General features: G+C 40.0%; 1 protein-coding gene and 1 non-coding gene across 5 annotated transcripts in view; both read right to left on the minus strand.

The window, feature by feature from the left end:
* HSD17B12 (hydroxysteroid 17-beta dehydrogenase 12) overlaps positions 1-21,882 on the minus strand; it is a 162,434-nt gene that overhangs the window by 7,290 nt on the left and 133,262 nt on the right. For 3 of the 4 annotated variants that reach the window (XM_027114947.1, XM_027114950.1, XM_027114948.1), the window contains 3 exons: positions 16,619-16,653; positions 9,160-9,241; positions 7,447-7,512 (listed from right to left, as the gene is read on the minus strand). In XM_027114947.1, coding sequence (XP_026970748.1) covers positions 7,447-7,512; positions 9,160-9,241; positions 16,619-16,653 — 183 coding nt within the window. Of the gene's footprint in view, positions 1-6,800; positions 7,149-7,446; positions 7,513-9,159; positions 9,242-16,618; positions 16,654-21,882 lie in introns of those variants that run through there. The other variant, XM_027114951.1, reaches the window with a different exon arrangement.
* Positions 21,503-21,608, minus strand: LOC113625243 (U6 spliceosomal RNA). Its single transcript, XR_003434586.1, has one exon. It is a non-coding gene; the product is annotated as a U6 spliceosomal RNA (small nuclear RNA).

The raw sequence follows: 21,882 nt of genomic DNA on the forward strand, positions 1-21,882 counted from the left end.
TGGAAGCGGTCTGGGTCCAATGATCCCAACAGGACTAATTTTACTATTCTTCAGCCATTTCTCAAAGTTGGTGCAGTTGACTAGATATGAATATTTCCTGTGAGAATCTTTCTGTTGCTTTATAGTTCTCTGTATTTAGACTCCATTTGCACTAAAGACACAGGCCATTACCTTCTTTTATTGTCCTTGGCAATTAACAAGAAAGATGGATGAGGACTTACGTTTTCAGTCCCGATGCGAATTTTTCTGTGTTTAGCTATCTAGCTCTTTGAAGCCCAGTAGATCTGTATGATTACTCTAAGCGATAAAATGTTTTAACAAAATACAAACGAGGAATATCTTCTTTCATTAACAAAATAAACTGGAATTTTGTTTGCTTCCTCATCTCAATTTGTCCGATTTGTTTTCTAAATTTATTCTGACTAAAAACTACATTTTTAACCGAATTAGCAAAACCACCAACTCTCATCACCAAAATGCAACAAAGCACTGGAACATAGGACTTGAAGAGAATGGGGCCCAAAGAATTTCTCCATTATGGTAAATATTCTTTTGTAATCTTTGTGCTAAGAGTGAGAAGCCCCCTTCGTTTTCAGGCCAGACCGGCTGAAACCTACACCCGCCTTCTCTGGGTCTGGAAGGGGGGCGGTCTCCACCTGTGTCCTCACCTTTCCTCTGGTAAAAGGTCAGGCAAACTAAACCTCATGCGATGGTTTCAGTTAGCAAATGATCTCCTTGTTGACAGCACTTCCAGAGACCTGGCTTCGCAGCTCCAAGGAAGAAAACTGTGGTGCACAGTAACACCCCGGGGAGAAGCAGGAGGGCACGGCAGAAAGAGCACAGATCATGGCGTTATTCAAACCCTCACGGTCAATCCAGATGGTTAAATTCCCCATACCTCCCCACATTACCCAACACAGCAGCCTCCTTTAGGTCCTTCATAGAGCGGATCACTATGTAAAATAATCACATTCATGTGTTCGTTCGCTTGCTATTGTCTGTCTCCTTCCCACTAAATATAAACTCTGCCACAGCAGGGACTTCGTCTTTCTTTTTGCTATTGCATCCCCACCTCCCTAGTAGTTCCCGCTCAGTATTTCTTGACTGAAGAAACGTGCAACAAAATATACACCTCTGGTTTTGGACTTACTATCCCTTGTCGATGTAATGTGTTTAAATATCTGGCTCTCTCTGCGGGTGCCCTGAGGTCAGAACCATGTCTTACTCACTTGTTGCCTCCCTGCCTGGCTGAAGAGCTGGCCAGTGGCAGGCACTCACTGACCTTAGGCAAGTTACATGATTCCTATTGATTCTTGGCTTTCTGTCTGTAAAATGGGACTAGGTTAACATCTATCTTAAATGAGATAACAAAATAGGTGAAGACATGGGGCATATTGTAGATAGTCAATAAATGCAAGTTTCTTTCTTTACTTCATGCTCGTGTTTCAGAGTTTCCCATGTTTTATTTATATATGCATTATCACGTGTCCCCACGTGCTAGAGGGGGAGGCCGGGTCTCAAGGTAATGAAGCAGCTTTCTGTGGGTTAGACCACGGAGGGGTGATACCAGAACTAAAACCTTGGTCTGCTGACTCTAGGCTCAGCATCCTTTCCTCACCACCTCTAAGCACACCAGTAATCAATGTGGTCTGCATAAAACCACAGCCTGGACTGAGGGAGCTAAGACTTCTTACTTTGAAATGGGTAAAAATCCAAGGCTTCATGAATTCTTTAGCATCAAAAAGCTCTTCATAAGGCAGGTTTGTGAAGAGTCATTCATTGCTGGATGCTAAATCTAGGGGAAACTGTGAGAGGGGGCAGGACATCTGCATGGTTTTCAAAGTGTCTCCCCACAGACTGCTTATTAGTGCAAGGGAAAAAAACAGTAACGCTACAGCAGAGAAACTGGGTAACCCCTTGACTGAGGGGTCGAAATCAACATCAGCAATAAGGGGCAGATGGATATCATGTGTCTCTGGATGTGATGCCCTGAGAAGGACACGATGTCACATATGTCATTTTGGCCAGGGAAGCATAACCTGAATCTAACCATGAGGAAGCATCAGAGAAACCCCAAGTGAGAAATATTTGATTAAAAACAGCAGAGGAGTACTGTCCTCTTCAAAAATGTTAATGTCATAAAAGACAAAGAAAGGCTATGGATGTATTCCAGATTAAAGGAAACTAAAGAGACGGGAGAACTATATAATACCTGGTCCTAGACTGAATTCTTTACAGGAGGGTAAAAAATGCTATAAAGAATACTATGAGGGGGAGTTCCCTGGTGGGCTAGTGGTTAGGATTCTGGGCTTTCACTGCTGTGGCCCGGGTTCAATCCCTGGTCAGGGAACTGAGATCCCACAACCCGTGCAGTGTGGCCAAAAAAAAAAAAAGAATACTATGAGGTCAGAAATTAGAATACAGATGGTAGGTCAGATGAAAACACTACATCAATGTTAATTCTGAAGTTGGCAACTATATTGTGATTATTTATAAGGATATCCTTATTCTTTGGAAATACACGCCAAAGGATTTGGAGATAAAGAAACATGATATATGCAACTCACTTCCCAATGATAAAACAAATGGAGTAAAATGTTAACAATAAGTGAATCTGTGTAAAGAGTACTGGGGTGTACTTTGTACTATTCTTATTTTTACAAGATTTCTATAGATTTGAAATTATTTCTAAATAAAAAGTTTAAAAGAAACAAGGTGGCCTGTGAAAGTTTTACAGAATAAGAGTTCAAGGAGTATAGTTTTAGGATGTCATCTTAGTTTCAGCTATTTCTTACTTGCTTAGTATTAAGAGACAGAGCCCGGTAATGGGGCCCACCAGCTAGCCAGTCAGAGCACTTTGGATTTGGCCCTTTGAAAGAGGCATAATTTTGATTGGGTTTTAGTTATAGGGTAAGAATGAGAACAGATCATTCTCACCAACAGAGCACACTTTCCATGAGATTTACAAGAATGTACTTCTTATCCTCTATTCAAACATCAACAGAGTCAAAATTCACCTCTAGGACGTTTATATCACATGTTGTTACTACTATTTATTTGTGTTTCCAGGAAATGCTTATATATTAGCAAATCTGAATTCATGAAGAAAATTTTAAATGCTCTTAAAAAATTACAGGAAAGAAGTTGAGGGAAAGATGGGGAGAGAAAAAAAACAAGAAAAAAATATTAACAAGGAATTAATATAAAACGAGCTGGGATTTGAAAACCATACTCTCTTCCTCTCCCAAAAGAGCAATCTGTTGCATCTTCACATGGAGGTAGACCTAAAAAGAGCACCTGCCTTCCAAAGATTAGAAGAAACTGAACTTTGGCATCATAGCATTAGCCTGGAAACCCTCTAGATATAGAGTTTGAAAATTCAAGACCAGAGGCATATGGGAGCCACAGAAGAAGCTCAAAAGCCTTAAAAACAGAGGACTGTGTACCACCAAGCATGGCCATGCATAGCCAGGGTCCTCTGTGATGCCAGCAAATGGCAGGTCTCTGGTATGCCCCACATTACACGTGCCATTAGCAACACAGAGACAAACACGATAAAAAGCCTGTTCTCAAGAATACACTGGAGTGGGGGGAGTCCTGGGCCAGAGAGTATCAGGCAGAGGTATATAATAAGGAGTAAGAGAGCAGAAGGGAAGGTGTAACCACAAGGGCCCAGCGGCCAAGATAAGGTTTCCCAGGGCAGGTGAAATGAGGCTGAAGCCCTGAAAGACGGGCAGGGGCTGCAGGCTCCGGTGCGAGTGGGGCAGGGAGGAGATGTGGAGAGGAGACTTGCAGAGGAGTGGGGGCAAAGGCGTGCCAGCAGAGGAGCCAGTCAGGGGCACCGCAGAGGGCAGAGCATGCACTGGACACTACAGTGTCCGCTCTGGTTGGAACGCAGGGTGGCGTGATGGAATGGCAAGAGGCAATGGCCTCGTGGGGTCTGAATTCAATCCTCAACATGACGGGTGACCACTGGAGGACACTGAAGGAAAGCAACGTCATCTGACTTGTTTTTAATAAGATCACCCAGGAAACAGTATGTGGGATGGAGTGGAAGGGAAAACTAGCTGATAAATACTCCTAGTCCAAAAAAACGTGCAGACACAACATACCACCAGAGAAAAACCAATAATTTTTTAACTGAGCTTCATTTAGATCAGATTTTTTTTTCTTTAATCCCTTTGGTCAGAATTAATATGAGATTCTCTTCTACTTCAGAGTTTGATGTGTTCACACAGAAATAACAACTGTATTTTTCCTCACAAACATTTCAGTTTTTGTTTTTTCACCAAATTCATTCTAAGTTTAAACCATGAATGAATTCCTATGAAGGAAGAGAATGATCAGTGAAATTACATCATTTGTAATTCATTATTAGGAAAAAATAAAAATTTGCCAAAGTAAAATATTTCAGAAAACAAATGCTAATGTGCTTTTGTAGTAGCTGTTAGTCACAGCAGATCAATAGGCAGACCATATGCAGAAAAGATCTTTGAGGGAAACCAGACCTGAAAGTGAGAGATGAAACAGTCTTGTCTGTTCACGGAATTTGAGAAATTGATCATCTATACTCACAAGGCCTAAGACTCCCTTTGTCACTGAAACACTTGCAGCTTCTGGTCACACTGACTCTGGGTCACCCACCAATGGACCTTTAAGATTCCTGCTTGCTCTCAGTAGTGTTTAAAAATTGTTAAGTTAATAGCGTGAATATAATAGATTCATCAGAATGAGAAAATGGCACATTGTGTGGCACACGATGCCTGACCTCCCGAGTGCTTTACCGATTTCCTGTTACCAAAATATAACACATGCTACGTAGCAGGTTCAAACTATTAGCATTAAAGTGACTGGTGTCAAGGAAGCGGGAAAAGGGAGCGTATGGTAGCTCCGTATAAAATTCAAGATTCTTGAAAACCCTGTCCTCCCCAGGGTACCCTATATTTATGTGGAGCTGCAAATCGGAATGACACCAAAGGGCTATGACATTGAAGGATCCCTTGGGGGAGACCTCAGGTAAGGACTGAGGGGAAGCAGGCTCTAAACGGACCCTGGAAGACGAGGAAACATTTATCCTAAAGATATAAGGGAGGAAGTGGAACTAAGCAGCCCAGCACCTTCTGGTTCGTGGCTGCCTAAGCAGATAGATCCAGTAAGTCTTCAGTGCTGTCCTGAAGGCCTGGAGCAAGTAGCCCAGTGGTTAAGAACAAAGGCTTTGGTGCCAAACAGACCTGGACTTGAGTCCAGTTCAACATGAGCAAGTGGCTTAACCTCTCTGAACCCCAACTTCCATAAACTTAAAGATGATGATGATCAACACCATCTTATAAGATCATTATGAGATGCAATGAAATACATGGATACATATGAAGTGCTCAGCATCGTTCCTGAAAAGTATCCCCTCAAATATTACCTATTATTATTATGATTGATCATTTGAGGCTTCAGGGTACAAAAAGGAAAATACTAGGCTCACAGAATTAAAAGCCATAATGAACACTGGATGTGTGAAGAGGTGGGGGCAGGTCGTGGACAGGAGCAGGAAAGGGGTAAGAATTGCAACCTCTCCCAAGACATTGTTTAAAAATGTGCCTAATCATGGAAATACTGTGAACCATTATTTCTTTGTGTTGAGCAACAACTGATTTGAGACTGACACCCATAAAAACCTCTACATTTGCTTCCTCTTGTATTTTGTACTGTAGTTTCACAGCATTGTATCTGTTAGCTACATAATAAAATCAAAGGTCTCTATAAAAATTAAGTCAAATGGATCAAAGGCCTAAATGTAAGAGCTAAAACTATAAAACTCTTGAAAGAAAACATGGGGGGGACGATCAACTATACTTCAATAAAATTTTTTTTTTTAAAACAGGGGAAAAGCCTCATGGCATTTGATTTGGCAATGATTTCTGGGATATGACACCAAAAGCACAGGCAACAAAAACAAAAAATAGATAAATTGGACTACATTAAAATTTAAAACTTTTGAGCATCAAAGGACACTATCCATAGAGTGAAAAGGTAACCCACGAAGAGGGAGAAAATATTTGCAAATCATATACCTAATAAAGGGTTAATATCTAGACTATATCAAGAACTCCTACAATTCAAAAATAAAAAGCAAGCAACCCAATGAAAAAATGGGCAAAGAACTTCAACAGACATTTCTCCAAAGAAGATAGTCAAATGGCCAGTAAACACTTGAACAGATGCTCAACCTCACTAATCACTGAGGAAATGCAAACCCAAATCAAAACCACAATGTGATACCACTTCACACTCATAACGATGGCTACTATAAAACACAAACAAACAAAAAGAAAATAACGAGTATTGCTGAGGATGTGAAGAAATTGGAACCCTTACGCATTGCTGGTAGGAACGTTAAAATAGGGCAGCTACTATGGAAAACAGTAAGGCGATTCTTCAAAACAAACAAAAAGAATTATCATATGATCCAGCAATTCCATTTCTGGGTACATATCCAAAAGAACTGAAAGCAGGGTCTCAAAAAGATAGGTGTACACCCATGTTCATAGCAGCATTATTCACAGCAGCCAAGTGGTGGAAGCCTCCCAAATGTCCATCGACAGATGAATGCATAAACACAATGTGGTATATACATGCAATGGGATTATGAAGGAAATTCGGACACATCCTATAACATGCATGAAGCTTGAAGACATTATGCTAAGTGAAATAAGCGAGTCACAAAAAGACAAATACTGTAGGATTCCACTCACATGAAGTACCTAGTGTGGTCAAATTCAGAGACAGAAAGTAGAATGTGGTTGTCAGGGGCTGGGGGGAGGGGAAATGGAAAGTTATTGTTTAATGAATAGAGTTTCAGTTTTGGAGGATGAAAAAAAGTCCTGGAGATGTAAGGTAGTAATGGGTGCACAACAATGTCAATGTACTTAATGCCACTGAACTGCATACTTAAAAGTGATTTAAATGGTGTTTTCGGTGATGTATATTTTACCACAATTAAAAAAAAGTAAAAGATCACTACCACACCTATATCATCCTGTTGTATGCAGTCATCCTCGTGCTAGTAAAACTCAGTTTTATTCAGCTCTCTCCTCTCTTGTGATTATTAGACAGAGGCTTTGGAATAGTCATGGCACTCCTTGCATACCTGGCAGCTGAGAGATATTGACAGTCTAATTCTCTCAGAATAAGATCATAAGAACTTACAATTATTATGCACCAACTGTTTATGCTGCATAGTTCTACTTTAGGTATTACCACTTAAAAATTCTAGTAAATTGTTTAAAATCTAGACTTAAGTGCATAAAGGAAAGGAAACCATGTCTTTAATGGTGTGCTAACATCACATTCACTTACTTAGGAATGTGATTTTCTTTCGTTGCCAAGACAGCAACAGTTGCTGTGGAAACCACACAAAAACAGGGATACTTAACTGAAACAAACTCCACTCACCTGCACAAAGATGCCCTTGCTCTTATATTCTTCATGGAGGCATCTAGAGAAGAAATCTACAAAAGCCTGGGAGGGGGTGGGAGTGAGAACACAAACACACATATTACATCAATCTGCCTGATCTGTAGCCATGGAAACAAAAATAATCAACTAACCATTTAACACTATAGTTTCTAATCATTCTTTTCATTTCAAATGCAGAAGAGACCTTAAAAAAAAAACCTTAAAAACCTCAAGTTTTCTTTATCTGCCAGTAAATTAAGTGTTCTCTTACCAAATATAATATCCAGATCAAATTCTGATTTAACTGGAAAAGGCTCTTATCTTTTCCTTTTTCAGAAAATGACTTTCCGAGAAGGAACGTCTTATTATATAACAAAGGATGCATTCCTCCTCCCCACTTGCCATTCAAACAGAAACACAGTATGAATTCTGTTCAAGTCTGTTCTATGGGGATTTTGTTGTCAGTAAAGAGAAGAAAAGAGCAAGCGTCCTCTTGGTCCTTTGGGATGGCAAGATCCAAGAAGTGTAGAGGTGAACGTGACAGCCCATCTTCTTCCAATAGAATGACTTTAAATCTATTTGTAAAATATAATGTGCCATTTTTTTACAAAGGTGGACTCAACCTCAGGCTTGAAATGCAAAGTATCAATGATGACTCTACTAAGGTCCTAATTTGTGACAGTCTTGTGTCCGTGGAGCAGAACAGGCAAGAAGAAGTTGAAGTTCACCAGTCACTTCAAGAAACATGGTGTTCATTTTAAACATGCCTACTGCATGTTTCAGATATATAGAAAGCAAGCAGATTGCAGGGCTGGGGGGGGGGTGCGCGGAGCCAGGCTTTTTCAAAATACAGTGCGTAGTCACTTTAAGTTTTTCACTTAAGTTTTCACTTAAGTGAAAAAGTGGGCAGGCGTTTTGCTCTTTTCCTTTCCTGTCATATTGCAAGTTCTTACCGTGCATTTTATTTTGTTCATTTTCCCCTAAAAGCTTGTTTAATTTCAGCGTCCCAATGGTCATTTTTATTTCAGAGATGTATCCTATGCTTCAACAACATATTTGAAAATGATGCTATTGACCTGCAGGCAGTACAAAATGCATTCTAAATTACTGTCCTAGTAGTAACGTGAAGAGGTGAATGGTGATGTGGTATAAAATTATGGCATCTTACAGAGAGGTCTGGAAAATTCTTGTCTCACTCCAGAAGTGGCAATAAATATCTGTGAACTTTGAAGAATGTGGCAAAAACTCACACTCCCCCATCTATCTTGTGCATACTGTGTATCTATGTGCTGACTAGCTGCGATCCTTCTAAGCTCTGCGGACATGGCACTTAAGCTGTATGCTGAGTCATTCATGAATCAAATCCCCATTCTTAGACTCATTTATGTTATGTTCTGATCAGCTGAGCTAACTGGCCCAGACCAGCTCCCTGTTGGGAAGTACAAATACCAATTTTAAAACCAGTAAACTACTGGGAGAAAAAAAGCATCTGCAGATCTGAGATCTTGGTGCCTCATTTGTAAAGTTGATACCAGTCAGTGTATCTCCAGCTCTGGCTCCTCTGAAACTAGTGTTGGCTATTTTCCTTTTCTTCTCCATCCATTTGAAAACTGCTAAGGCTAGAACTTCAAGAAAGTTCCATGCCCATTTCTCAGACTGAAAAGTATTCGTTATTCTTCTTCTGACACAATTTACTAAAAAATTGTTCACCTTAGTTGCAGAGTACAAGGTCAACAGTGGAACTGGGTACATGCCACTGGCAGAGGAGATGTTCAGAATTGCCCCTTTAGATCTAAAAAGGAAGATGCAAGTAAACAGAATGAAATCATATATACAATTGTTTATAAATTATGGATCTAGATAGCTAATTATTTGAAACAGAATATCCTGGCTGTTTTTCTAACACACATCTCTCCTTGCCTTTCATCAGCACGTGACATGCTTGGTCAGTGAAAGAGGCATAACTCAATCAAATAAAAATAGCTCTTCTTTGCAATTAGCTCATTTCTCAGTCTTAGTAATCAGGGGCATGACCAGATTAGATCTTCAGTCTCCTCCAGTTGATTTCTATTCTCTGAGGTCTTCTCTGGCCATAGCACCAAGAATTCTTACCCTTAAAAACACTCTCATACTCCTTGTATGCCTTTAATTTGGCATATCACCACATACTATCATGCTGTCATATTTAATCATTCTATGAGTATAAACATTCTTCTCCCTCAAAAAAACCATAAGCTTCTAGACCTCAGAGCCCCTATCTTACACTTTTCCTCAAAATACTCTGCACGGTCCTGAGCATGTAACAGGTACTTACACGAATGAATGGTTACGTCCTGCTCTCAGGCACTAAATGTAGAGTTGACTCTAAAATCATGCGACTCTATAGTTCATCAAACCATATTCTTTTGCCAAGAGGCCAAGCTCAATTTCTACTGTAACTTTTAGCGACTAATGAAAGTTCAAAGTCAGAAAGTTACCAGGAATTACTCAGTCTACAAATAAATGAAAATTAGTTTGAGGAAAGCAATGCTGTAAAACATACAAATTGTCAGCAGTCATATATGGCTTGCGTGAAGTGTGAGGTTAGGGTTTTAGGAATTTTAGACAGAATTAACAGCCCGCTTTTCCCCCTCAAATCCATTCTTCTCAGGCAGATTGCTACTGCAATCTGCCCCACCTGCCTCCTGCCCTCTAGATGAGGTTCCTTTCCTTCAATTTAGTTTCTCATTATTCTTGGTCTGAATTTACTTCCTAAGGCCTAATTTTTAAGTATTTTTTAAAAAGGACGATACAGACTCCTCTTATACAAAATAATAAAAGAAACATGACTAAATGGCATCTAAGTTATTTTAGACAGAAATCTGAAAAGAAATAATTCCCAAAGGTCACCCAGTCCATCTGCCAGCCTCTAGGCGAGATGCCACTTCAACCATCAAATGAAGTCTGGACCCTCCGCTTAATGAGTCACTGAAAACGAGCTGTTGTTTTTTGTTTCTGTTTTTGAACTGAAGTCCTTATTAGTAATAGTTATATACACTTTCCTAAGTGGCGAAATCCATTAACACGTTGGACATAGAAATCAAATCTCAAATTTTAAATTGTTATATTACGGTTTTGAAGAAAGTTGGAAATATTTAGTCAATGTATTAATTACACCATTCTTGTAGTTTCTGCTTGCCTCTCTCACACAGACAGAAAAGGCTTTTCTTTTTAAATATTAAGAGAGTAAGAATGCCTATCAGGAGTTAGAACCCAATAACTCTAAGGTAAAAACTGGTGAATTAGCAATGAGTATCTAGTAATTTCATTTTATCTATATTTGTGAGACATTCCTTTGATCGAAATGGGTTAAAAACCACCTTGGTTACTGAGACTTTTAATACAGTATTAATTTATGATATTTAAAATATCTCTTTTTTTTAATTTATTTATTTTGGCTGTGTTGGGTCTTCCTTGCTGTGCATGGGCTTTCTCTAATTGCGGTGAGCGGGGGCTACTCTTCGTTGTGATGCATGGGCTTCTCATTGTGGTGGCTTCTCTTGTTGCAGAGCACGGGCTCTAGGCCCATGGGCTTCAGTAGTTGTGGCACGTGGGCTCAGTAGTTGTGACTCGCAGGCTCTAGAGCACAGGCTCAGTAGTTGTGGCACACGGGCTTAGTTGCTCTGAGGCATGTGGGATCTTCCCGGACCAGGGCTCAAACCCATGTCCCCTGCATTGACAGGCAGATTCTTAACCACTGCGCCACCAGGGAAGTCCCATAAAATATCTTTATCTTTTATAGGGTGTTAAAAATGTTCTCAAATTAGATCATGGTGATGATACACTCTGTGAATATACTAGAAACCATCAAATTATATGCTTTAAATTAAGTAGATTTTATGATATGTGAAATCTATCTCGATAAATCTATTAAAAAAGAGAAAGAGAAAGTGAAATATATTTATGATATACTGGAATGTGTCACCTTTAAGCTAAGGGCAGATCCCAATCAAGTAGAAGCTAAGAAAGTTATTGTATCTTCTGCAATACAATATGCTTTCTGAGAAGGAACCCCAAATCCTGACAAGTTGCACCCCATCCTGAGCCCCAAGCATCCTTGTAGGTATAGGTAGTGCTTTATTTTAATGTTTTCTCATGTAACCAGGAATTGCTATGTCCTCACTCATTCACAGCAAGTGAAGAAAAGCCAATGTGAAGTAGTTGTAGAAGATGCTGTTTCTCACTGTAACCTATCACACTGCTGGTTTTATCAGCGGGATTATGGGCTGGATGATACTCAAATTGGCTGAGGTGGCTGCATGTGCCCTTGAACAAAAATCTTACATTCTTTATTTCCTTCCACACAAATGAAATACAATTTAAAAGTCTTCCAAAATTAAAGTTTAAATGTTATCAAAAACATTTTAAAAATTAAATCTTGACCTCACCAAAATTGATTCCTAAAACTTCACTCACCAAAGCAATGATTTCAATACAGAAAAATTTATTTAAGGATGATAAAAACCTTGTTCCTGGTTGCAAAACTGATACAGACCAATAGTCAAATATGCTACAATTATGCAAACATGTGCTTTGTTTACTCCTTGAGGCAAGTGAGATTTTTGTTTCTTAAATATTCTACCCTAATTTAAAATTTCTAGGGGGTAGAGTTAGTTTGAGTTAGTGAAAAGTCAGAATTGGAAGGTACTTTATTCAAAACACCATATTTGCACTCTAAAATGCATGGAAGCAAATCCAGCACCAACGAAGTATAAAGCGAGAACGCACTAGATCTAAGTAAACACTAAAAGGATAGCATTTATCACTGCACCAAAGTAACAGCAGAGAAAACACCCCTTCCACAAAAACACTGTGCTACGAAGAAGGTTTGTCTCCCAAAAGCCTTCCCCCCCCCACACACGACAGCATAAAAGTCTCTCTCCCTCTCTCCAAGGATAATGATGTTCGACTTAGTTTTGTCTGAATCACAAATAACACACTTGTAGAACTGTCTCAATCCCTGTACTGTATACAGTATCTATTCTTTACGTAGAGATGGAGATGAACATTTGGGACCACGAGGCACAAAGGACTTGCCTTTAAAATCAACTACTTTGTCTAGCGCTAATCCCCCATCTAAGCAGAATTAGTGACGTCAAACCAGTTTCCATGGCACAGCCAGACTCATGACAACTCTGTTATATGAAGCAGAAGGACAAAATGGGCTGCGCTTAATTGCACACAGAAACAAACATAAAACCAAACCCTGGTTAATCTCTCATTTTCTGGGGACTTGGGGAACGATTCTAAGACAGGAAGGTACGTTGAGAATATTTGCTGAAGTTCCATAATGAAGACTCATGATTCTCATATTTCAGCACATTTCTAGTTTGCTATGACAAATATCCAAGTAAACAAGTCCAGTAATCTTCGCTGTGATGCAACATCCTTAATTCATCAGGTTGCTTATTTGCTAACAGCCACACGATGGTGTCTCAGTGGTGTAAGTTATTGAGGCTCTACTAGAATTAAAATACTGCAAAAAACAAAGCAGAAACCACTGCAGATAAGGAAGTACCTTTTCATCCAAAATTATTCTCTTCAATGACTAGCCCTCCCACCCGCGAGACATTAAACACACAAAACCCTATAAAATTCAGTACCTTATATTTATAGCCTCCTATAGCTATGCTTTCTAGACTTCCCTCTGTCCTGTGAAATCCCCAATTAGAAAACTCTCCTTAATGATCACTCGGATAAAAAAAATTCCCAAGCCTCTTTTCTTCCTTACATGCCCCACTATTCTATCAGACTGTTGTAGTATCCTTGTGCACAGCTCTTACCAAAATACTACTGTCATAGAGGAAGTGACAGGTCTTCCATGAAATAAGTCACTGATTTCTGCCTTCCTTGGGACCCTCTCATCACTGCTCCACACTGCAGGTGAGGGGGGGAAGACGGGGAGGCGTAAATGCTGCTGTGAAGCAATGGAACGCAGGGTCGGTCCTAATGTGGACTGCTTACTTGATACAGAGTGTGACTGCAGACAAGGGAGATTGTACAAAAGACTACATCCCAACTCTTCATATTTTCCCTTCTTATCAGGGAGCATATAAGTGTGCTCTTGAAGGGTCATTACTTTTTTTTTTTTTAAACTTAAACATAACACAGAAATTGGTACAGACAGTTCTCTAACAGAGATTCTCAAAAAGACTGAGAAATATATCAAAACAGGGTTCCATGTCAGAAAAGAATCCTGGATCACGGAGGTCAGATATATAATTAGAACCAGCGATCCAAATACATTATACAAATATTGCTTTGTGGAAGAAAGTTTGCAAACATTTCCCACATGAAAGAGAACTGCCTGCCCTAAAACACCATAACATGTCATAATTCCACCTTAAGCAATACAGTATGAAAGGGGCTATTTTTAGCTTTTCCATGGTTGTTATGGCAACCACCTCCTGGCTCCAGCTGTACAAAATGTTTATAATTCCAGGGAAGTGGAAAGAGTAAGTTTCCTCTATAACGTAATTATGTACTTTTTACTTGTATGATAATAATACCTTAGTTTGATTATAGAGACTTGTTTAGTGATAGTCAGCTGGCCCTAGGCTATAGTTCTAGAGAGTTTGGAAAATCGCATACATCAGAAGTAGAATCAGTGAAAGGGGAAAAAAACCCGCAACAACAAAGAACCCTGCTGTTTCTCAATGGAGATATGAAACCTACGTATGGTAACCAACCATAGTTATGCCATTTGGGGATGGTGTAAAGGGCAGGCTGTAAACAAATCACCTGTAATATGTAAGTAAGAATGCTTTCAGGTGATCTGTGAACTCAGAGTCTTTCTTTCTTCTTGGGCACACAGCTAATGACATTTCTGGCCTCCCTTGCAGTTAGCTGTAGCCTGTGACTGAGTTCTAGACAATGGGATGAGGGCAGAAGTGAGGGACACCACTTTTAGGCCTGGCTCATGAAACCACCCATAAAATCATCCTTCCTCTCTCTTCCCTCATCTGCTGGCTGCATGCAGATGTTTCTGCAGAGAACCACAAGGCCCAAGAGAAGAGTGGACCACCTTCACCCCAGATGGAAGGAGCCTGAGATCCCTGGATGACTGGGTAGAGCAGAGCCCCGATCGCTGATCCACGCCAGACTGTGACGTGAGGGGAAAATCAACCTTTAGAGTGTTAAGCCACTGAGATTCTGGGGTGGTCTGTTATAGCAGTTAGCCTGCCTTGACTAATATAACGAGTAACTCCTTTAACTCAAGCAGACATAGCTGTTCCTTCTCCTATCCAAAAGTACTGATTTATAAAACCCACTTACATTTCTGACTAGTTCTTAGCAGGTGTCACAATCACCCCTGTGACATCAGTTTCAATACCTAGCCTATGATGGCTTTCCACCAGATCATTTTGCAACCCCCGTGTAAAATCAATTTGATTTCTTAAAGGCAAGGATCCAATTCATCTTCTGTGACAAACTTTACTCAGTGAATGCCTGTTGAAACAGATGGATCCTTTCCTTTGCATTCTTTGTCTTTATCTAAGGCTCCAGCTACAACTGTGATCGTGGCTGCTAGGTCTACAGAGAGAGGTGTGAGCACCTTGTGTCTGTATCACTTACTAACTAATTATGTAGCCTCATGGCACTCAGTTTCTTTGGATATCACTTTTTATGTCAAATGAGGTGGGGGTTGGTCTCAATTAATTTTAAAGTACTGAAATTCTCTGACTCTTTGAATCTAATTCTTCCTGGTCATAACCAGTATCTCTTTTGATATGATTTTTTACCGACACACTTAAAAATTCCTTTTACAGTACCTCTGTGGTATATAAATTTCTTCTTTAATGGATGGAATGTACTAACCTGAATTAATACTGTGTCACTTGCAGATATCCAAACTAGAATTAAGATGATGACCCAAACTTCATCCCTCTTGAGTTCTACGCTGTCTGCCCTAATTCTCTGTAATCTTCTAGGATTCTGGTCTGGTTTGACCACCATCACTTCCATACCTGACCATCAGGGGCACACTCCCACTGTAGCCATCAATAAGTAGTTTAAAGGTTTTAAAGGGGAATTTTACTAAAATAAAGCAATTAAAATATACAAAACCACATGTAAAATGCATTACAAAGAAAGAGCCTTGCTACAAAGTAGCTGCGAAACAAAATGGATTCCTAACCTCAGTGTCCTCATTTGTAGGATGGTGGGAGGCTATCGGAGTTAAATGAGCAAACATATATCAAGTTCTCATCCAACACCTGGCACATAACATGGAATCAACAAACATGAGCTGTAAACCCTGCCTAAAGCTGGTCATGGAGGTTTCTTCACAGAAGTAGGGTCCCTGGGTCTCCCCTTTGCAAAGCTGTGACTCCTTTGGATCTCCTCCAAACTCAAAGCTATTTTTGCAGACGAAGGATGACTGTGAAGCCCTAAATTTAGCAAATGACCAAGCAAGCCCAGCTCTTTGCAACAGGTTTTCTTGGAAAGCTTAGCCATCACTCAGGCTTCTCTAAGGGAGGAACAGAGCTTAATTACCATCTGACACTTCACGCTATTTCAAATGTAAGGACTTAGCAACACATTTCTCAATAAAAATGAAGACATCTAGCATATCCTAGTGGAACCCCATTCAAACTGGAACACAGCTGGGGCTAGAGGACACAGCCTCTTCCTCCAAGGGCAAGGGTGGGGGCTGACATCTTATAATCACTTTCTAACATGCCTAAGTCCCTCATACCTCCATTCTCCCAGTAAGAACAGAAAACACCAGAGGATGGATGGGGTCTCGCTGCATGAAAGTCCACTGATTTGGGCTCTGAGAGCATAAAGCTTTAGGAAGGTATTCCCGGGAATATCCTAGCAACTCCATCGCCCCTTCAGAACAGCAGGCAATTGAGTTAGTGATGGTGACTCAAGCAGACTTTTAAATCCTGATGTAAAGGAACCACACAACCCTGGAGAGGGAAATAAAAAGGGAATGGAGTGGAAAAGGCCTCCACCACCAGATGACTCATGCTCCACCGTTTGACTCGCCTGGCACATTACTCTGTCACTAAGACATGGAGGAGCTCATTAGTCACTTTAATGAATTTTTCAAAGTAAGGATTCTCCCCTATAAATAACCATGAGCTCTGTTGCTCTAGTGCTTGTGTGTGAGCTTATGACTCACCTTCCTACCATGCCAGGCAGTACCAACCATGTCATCTGCAAAAGAGAAAAACAAAACATCAGTGAGGATGCAGGCTACAGAGAGAGTGGAGAGAACTCACCCACACAAACAGGGAGGGAATCACGAAACCACTTGCCACTTCTACAGACAGCAGTTATTTGATACACTCTGTATAATTTGCCGGCGGCAAGCGTGCTAAAAAGGAATCAGATGAAATTACTGGAGATAATACTGTAAATATTTTCAGTGAACTTGGCTAAAATTAGTCTTGCCTGAAATGTAATAGTGACATGCAGATCTTCAAACAATTAAGGCTTTATGGTGAAATCTATGTCTCCCAAAATACATTCTCAGAAAAGGACATATGTTATCACAAGAAATATCCTGCCTACCAAACTTACTCAAGCTTTTTAATCTCAAGAGATAAAATAACCTTTTCCTATCAAAAATGCCTTTAGAAGAATGCCATAAAGTGACATGTTGGCAAGTATTAGGTCTATCTTCACATTTATTTCTCTTGCTGCTCAAGCTAACTGTGAGTAAAACGCATCCTTAAAGAAAGTTGAAGTTATCTGTCATCTCAAATAACCAACAATGAAAACAAGGACACCAGCATTTTAATTTTTTTATTTTATTTTTGGCCGCACTGCAAGGCATGCAGGATCTTAGTTCCCAGACTAGGGATAGAACCCACACCCCCTGCAGTGGAAGCATGGAGTCTTAACCACTGGACTGCCAGAAAATTCCATGACACCCACATTCTTAAAGGACTTCATAGTTGTTGACTACATACATATACTATGATGAGAGAAAGTACTTCTAAACTCTGTTTTAAGATATTATTAACTAAGAAAAGTTAAGACATCCACTGGCTTAGTCAAGGCCACGTCATAGTTAAGTACTGAGGTTGGAGTATGAACTCTGGACTCCAGAATATCATCAGTTCTCTAAGAAACAAATGCTGTTTTGTTACAGAAAAGTTTGCATGCATGCCAACCATAGGAATTTTAAGCTTTCTATCTTGAATAATGTCTTAATTAAAACAGCATTCTGACGAGCAGAGAATTTTTTTCCTAGAAACATTTTGAAGAAAGAAAATGCATCCAGACTTGACCAGCGTAGAATGTGCTCTGGAGTACTCCCAACCCAGATATCAACCGTGGGGCCATTGCGTACACTTCTCCAGGAAGAACACGAATTCAAACTGACACTGCGTCATAAAAGGTAGACTAACACACCGCCAACTTCTAAACAGACAAAGTGGTGTCTTCAAAGCCTAGGGGAATCACTTCAACAGAAGTATCTAGATTTGGTCAAATATTCCAGATTAAAAAAGGAGAGACCCTAAGAAAGAGTTTGGCCTGAAGCGTCCCCTATCTCCCTCCTTCTTACATATAAGTCTGCGCTTGCGTTTTTTGGGTTTCTTTTGTTTGTTTTTGCCTGCGCCACACTGCATGCGGGATCTTAGGTCCCCAACCAGGGATGGAACCCGTGCCCCCTGCAGTGGAAGTGCAAAGTCTTAAGCATTGGACCGCCAGGGAAGTCCCTCTATGCTTCTCATATTAAACTCATCTTCATAGAAGGATGGGGCAAAGAATGCCAAGTGTCTCTCAACATTCATTCTTTCCTTAATATAACAACTGAATTTTCAGTTGGATATGCCGGCCATAAAAACTGTATTTTCTGTATTCTCTCTCACAGGGCATGTGGCCCTATAACTATGTTCTATCTGATAAGATGACAAGTAATACATGCAATTTCTTGGTCAGGCCCTTACAGGAGGAAAAAAATACATGTCCTCCTCTGTGCCTGTTCCTCCTCTTGATGGCTAGAAAGTAGATGTGATGGAAGGAGCTAAAGCAGCCATCCTAGACCCCAAGGTGAAAGCCATGTGCTAATGGTGGCAGAGCTGTGAGATAAAAAGAGGCAGGATCTCTAATGATTGTGGAGCTCTTATGCCAAACATTGCTTACCCACCTAGCCTTTTATCTGACAGAGAAATAAATTTCTATTTTATCTAAGCCATTACTAAACCTCTGCCACAGCAGCCAAACCAATATTCTAACTGACATAACTGACCTTGTGAGTTGTTAAAGACCAACCAGTGTTAACATTTTATGACTTAAAAGAGAAACAATCCCCAAAGCAAACTCAATCAGAAATTCTGCTGACAGCCCAAATGGCTTCAATATTTTATAGTTTGTTAAAACATGACCCTATTTCTTTGCTCTTCTAGGTCTGCTTGACTCAAGTCAGAATGTGCCCACTCACCCTCAGACCAAACGGTATGGAACTGGGCTTCCCTGGTGGCACAGTGGTTAAGAATCCACCTGCCAATTCAGGGGACACAGGTTCAAGCCCTGGTCCAGGAAGATCCCGCACGCCACGGAGCAACTAAACCTCTGCGCCACAACTACTGAGCCTGCGAGCCACAACTACTGAAGCCCACGCACCTAGAGCCCGTGCTCTGCAGCAAGAGAAGCCACCGCAATGAGAAGCCTGCGCACTGCAACTAGAGAAAGCCTGCGCACAGCAACGAAGACCCAACGCAGCCAAAAAAAAAAAAAGGAAACCCCCAAAACTGTATGGAACCAAGTCAAAGAAAAAGCTGAGTTCAAAGTTTATCCTTTCAACACAGTCAGCTCTTCTCTTTTCAGATTAAATAACAACTCTTCAAATCGGCTTACATGTTTCCTAAGATTTATGTTTTTATAGGAGTATAGGAATCACTCCACATGTAGCAATAGCTGCTGAATGTTTAAGGCAATGTGGTATGTAGTCAGGCCAAAGAGCTAATCCTAGCCCTTCCACTTCCTAGCCACATGACCTCGTTTGTTTCTTATCCTCCTCTGCAGTCCTTATGTATTAAATGAAGAAGGCATCTACATCACAGCTTATTATATTCTGAATTTCATATAAGGTGATGTACATAATGGACCTAGCACAGAGTGCACCACGGAGTAAGCCCCTGAAAGGAAATTATGTCCCTTATTGCCAGCGTGCACTCTTCTTTCAGGACACAGCACCACTAAGTATCTAGGCCTCCCTTAAGTATGTTGTGCCCAACACAGTTTAGAGCCAAAAACAGTGACACATTTTGAGGTCATCCAATTCAACTCACCACACAGAAATTTCTGGACGGTTCCAGCAATATTTTGAAGTGCCTCAACTGGGAGCTTCTTAGGGTAAAAGAATTGTTCTAAAATTAGAGTGCTATGATGATTGCAAGATTGTGTAAATTTACTAAAAACCATTCAACTGTACACTTAAAATGGATGAATTTTAGAGTATATAAACTATCCCTCGATAAAGTTTTTTAAAAAAATCTCAATAAGCATATGGATAAGAATTGAAGAACTGGAATCACAAAATACATTTGATGTTACTTTATCAGACACAGGAAATAAAAGAGCTCTCAAAATGCTCTATGCATATCAACTCATGGCCTGGAGCAATGCAAAGTAATAAACAGGCATTCTTCCATTCAGTAGAAGACATGTTAGTTACTTGAATCAGGGTTGGGTGATGGGAGCTCACGACTGAGCAAGAGAACAGATATTTATATAAATAAATCATTACATGACAATGCTATGAGTGGGACAATAGGAGTAAGGACAGAGGGCACCAACACTTAGGAGAGGGACTAGGGAAACAGGTAGAGCTTCACAGATTACGGTTCAGTTAAGTTCTGAAAGAATAAATAAGAGTTCAATAGGCAGAAAAAAAATTCTAATCAAGGGAATAGAATGCAAACAGCTGCGGGAAATTACAATATGCTATAGAATTAACGCATATAAAAAAGTTTTTGTTGAATGGATGAAATATACAAAGAAGTAAAAATATGTGCATCCTATTATATACGTCATGCAATGTGCATATCATACTACGTCACAGACAGCTTCCCATGCTAGTATTACAAGCAGATGTACATCAGGCATGGTAACAGTTGTGGAGGATTTTCTTTGTAAGGATAGATTATATGCATTCTTAGCCGTATCTGAAAACAGTTTTTTATTTAGTACATTTCATCAGGGGACCATAATGCTTAGCTAATGTATTATAAAGAGGTCCCCAAGCATTTTGTGAAAAGAAGCTATTATGCAATTCCCCGAAGTCCGGAGATCACTAGAAACAGGATGAGGAAGGAGAAGACTGATAATAAAAATGTTCTCACCTAGGGGTAGGCATGTGTGTGTGTGTGTGTATGCGTGTGCGCATGCACAAGCGCATTTGCAATAAGGAAATGAGACTTGTTAAGTGCAAAGTAGATAAGTAGAGTTGACAGGGGTAGCCACTAACTGTTCAGCTTTCCTACACAAAAGGAGAGAAGGGATGGGATTTGTAGACACTGATCAATCTGGAGAACTACCAGGAAAGTCTACAAGATCTGCTGATGGACTCCTTCATTCTGACCAGGGATCTCAGTACCATTTGAATATTTAATAAGCAGTCGTGCAGAGTTTTAAAGTTCAACTCAGGTTTTTCCCCAAGATATACATTTACACATTACATATTATGTACACATACATACAGTCCAATAAGAAATATCACCTTAAGCTGGGATATTAAGGGAATACAAATGCACACACTGGGAGCTATTTTTTCCTTACACTGTGCATGTCATATATTAAATGTCTCCTTTCTGAATGGCAAAGATTATACAGGAAATGATCAGAGACGAAATGAAACCCCATAAGATATAACCTGACTTACAAAATTACATCAACAGCATGCTAAACAATAAATCAGCCTTGATGGTCATCAATGTGTGGACATCTTCAAAATATAGTCTTTTTTCTCCCCATCTCACTGAGATATAATTGACATAACTTTTTATTAGTTTAAGGTATACAACATGATACCGCAAAAAAAAACCCAATATATATATATATGGAACACCTCACAAATCTGCATGCCATCCTTGTACAGGGCCATGCTGATCTTCTCTGTATCACTCCAATTCTAGTATATGTGCTGCTGAAGCGAGCACTAAAATATATTCTTTATACAGGTGAATTAAAACTCAAGAAGTTTTAAGAACTTAACCCAAAGGAGGAAGCAGTGTTTTCAGTGCCTGGCTATTGAAGGGCCAGAAATACTTGTTGGAATGCTCAATGACCAAATGATTCATCAGCCAAAACAGAAATCCACGCATGAAAAAGCCATATTCTTTTGCACTGTTCACTGGTTTCTCCTCTTAAGTTCTGACTCTACGTAATTTCTCCTTGCCATAAAAGAGACCATCTTCTCGGATCTATCAAATA

The sequence above is a fragment of the Aethalodelphis obliquidens genome, unplaced genomic scaffold (genome assembly GCF_003676395.1).
Source record: "Aethalodelphis obliquidens isolate GAN/ISIS:26980383/991018 unplaced genomic scaffold, ASM367639v1 scaffold14, whole genome shotgun sequence".
Lineage (NCBI taxonomy): Eukaryota > Metazoa > Chordata > Mammalia > Artiodactyla > Delphinidae > Aethalodelphis > Aethalodelphis obliquidens.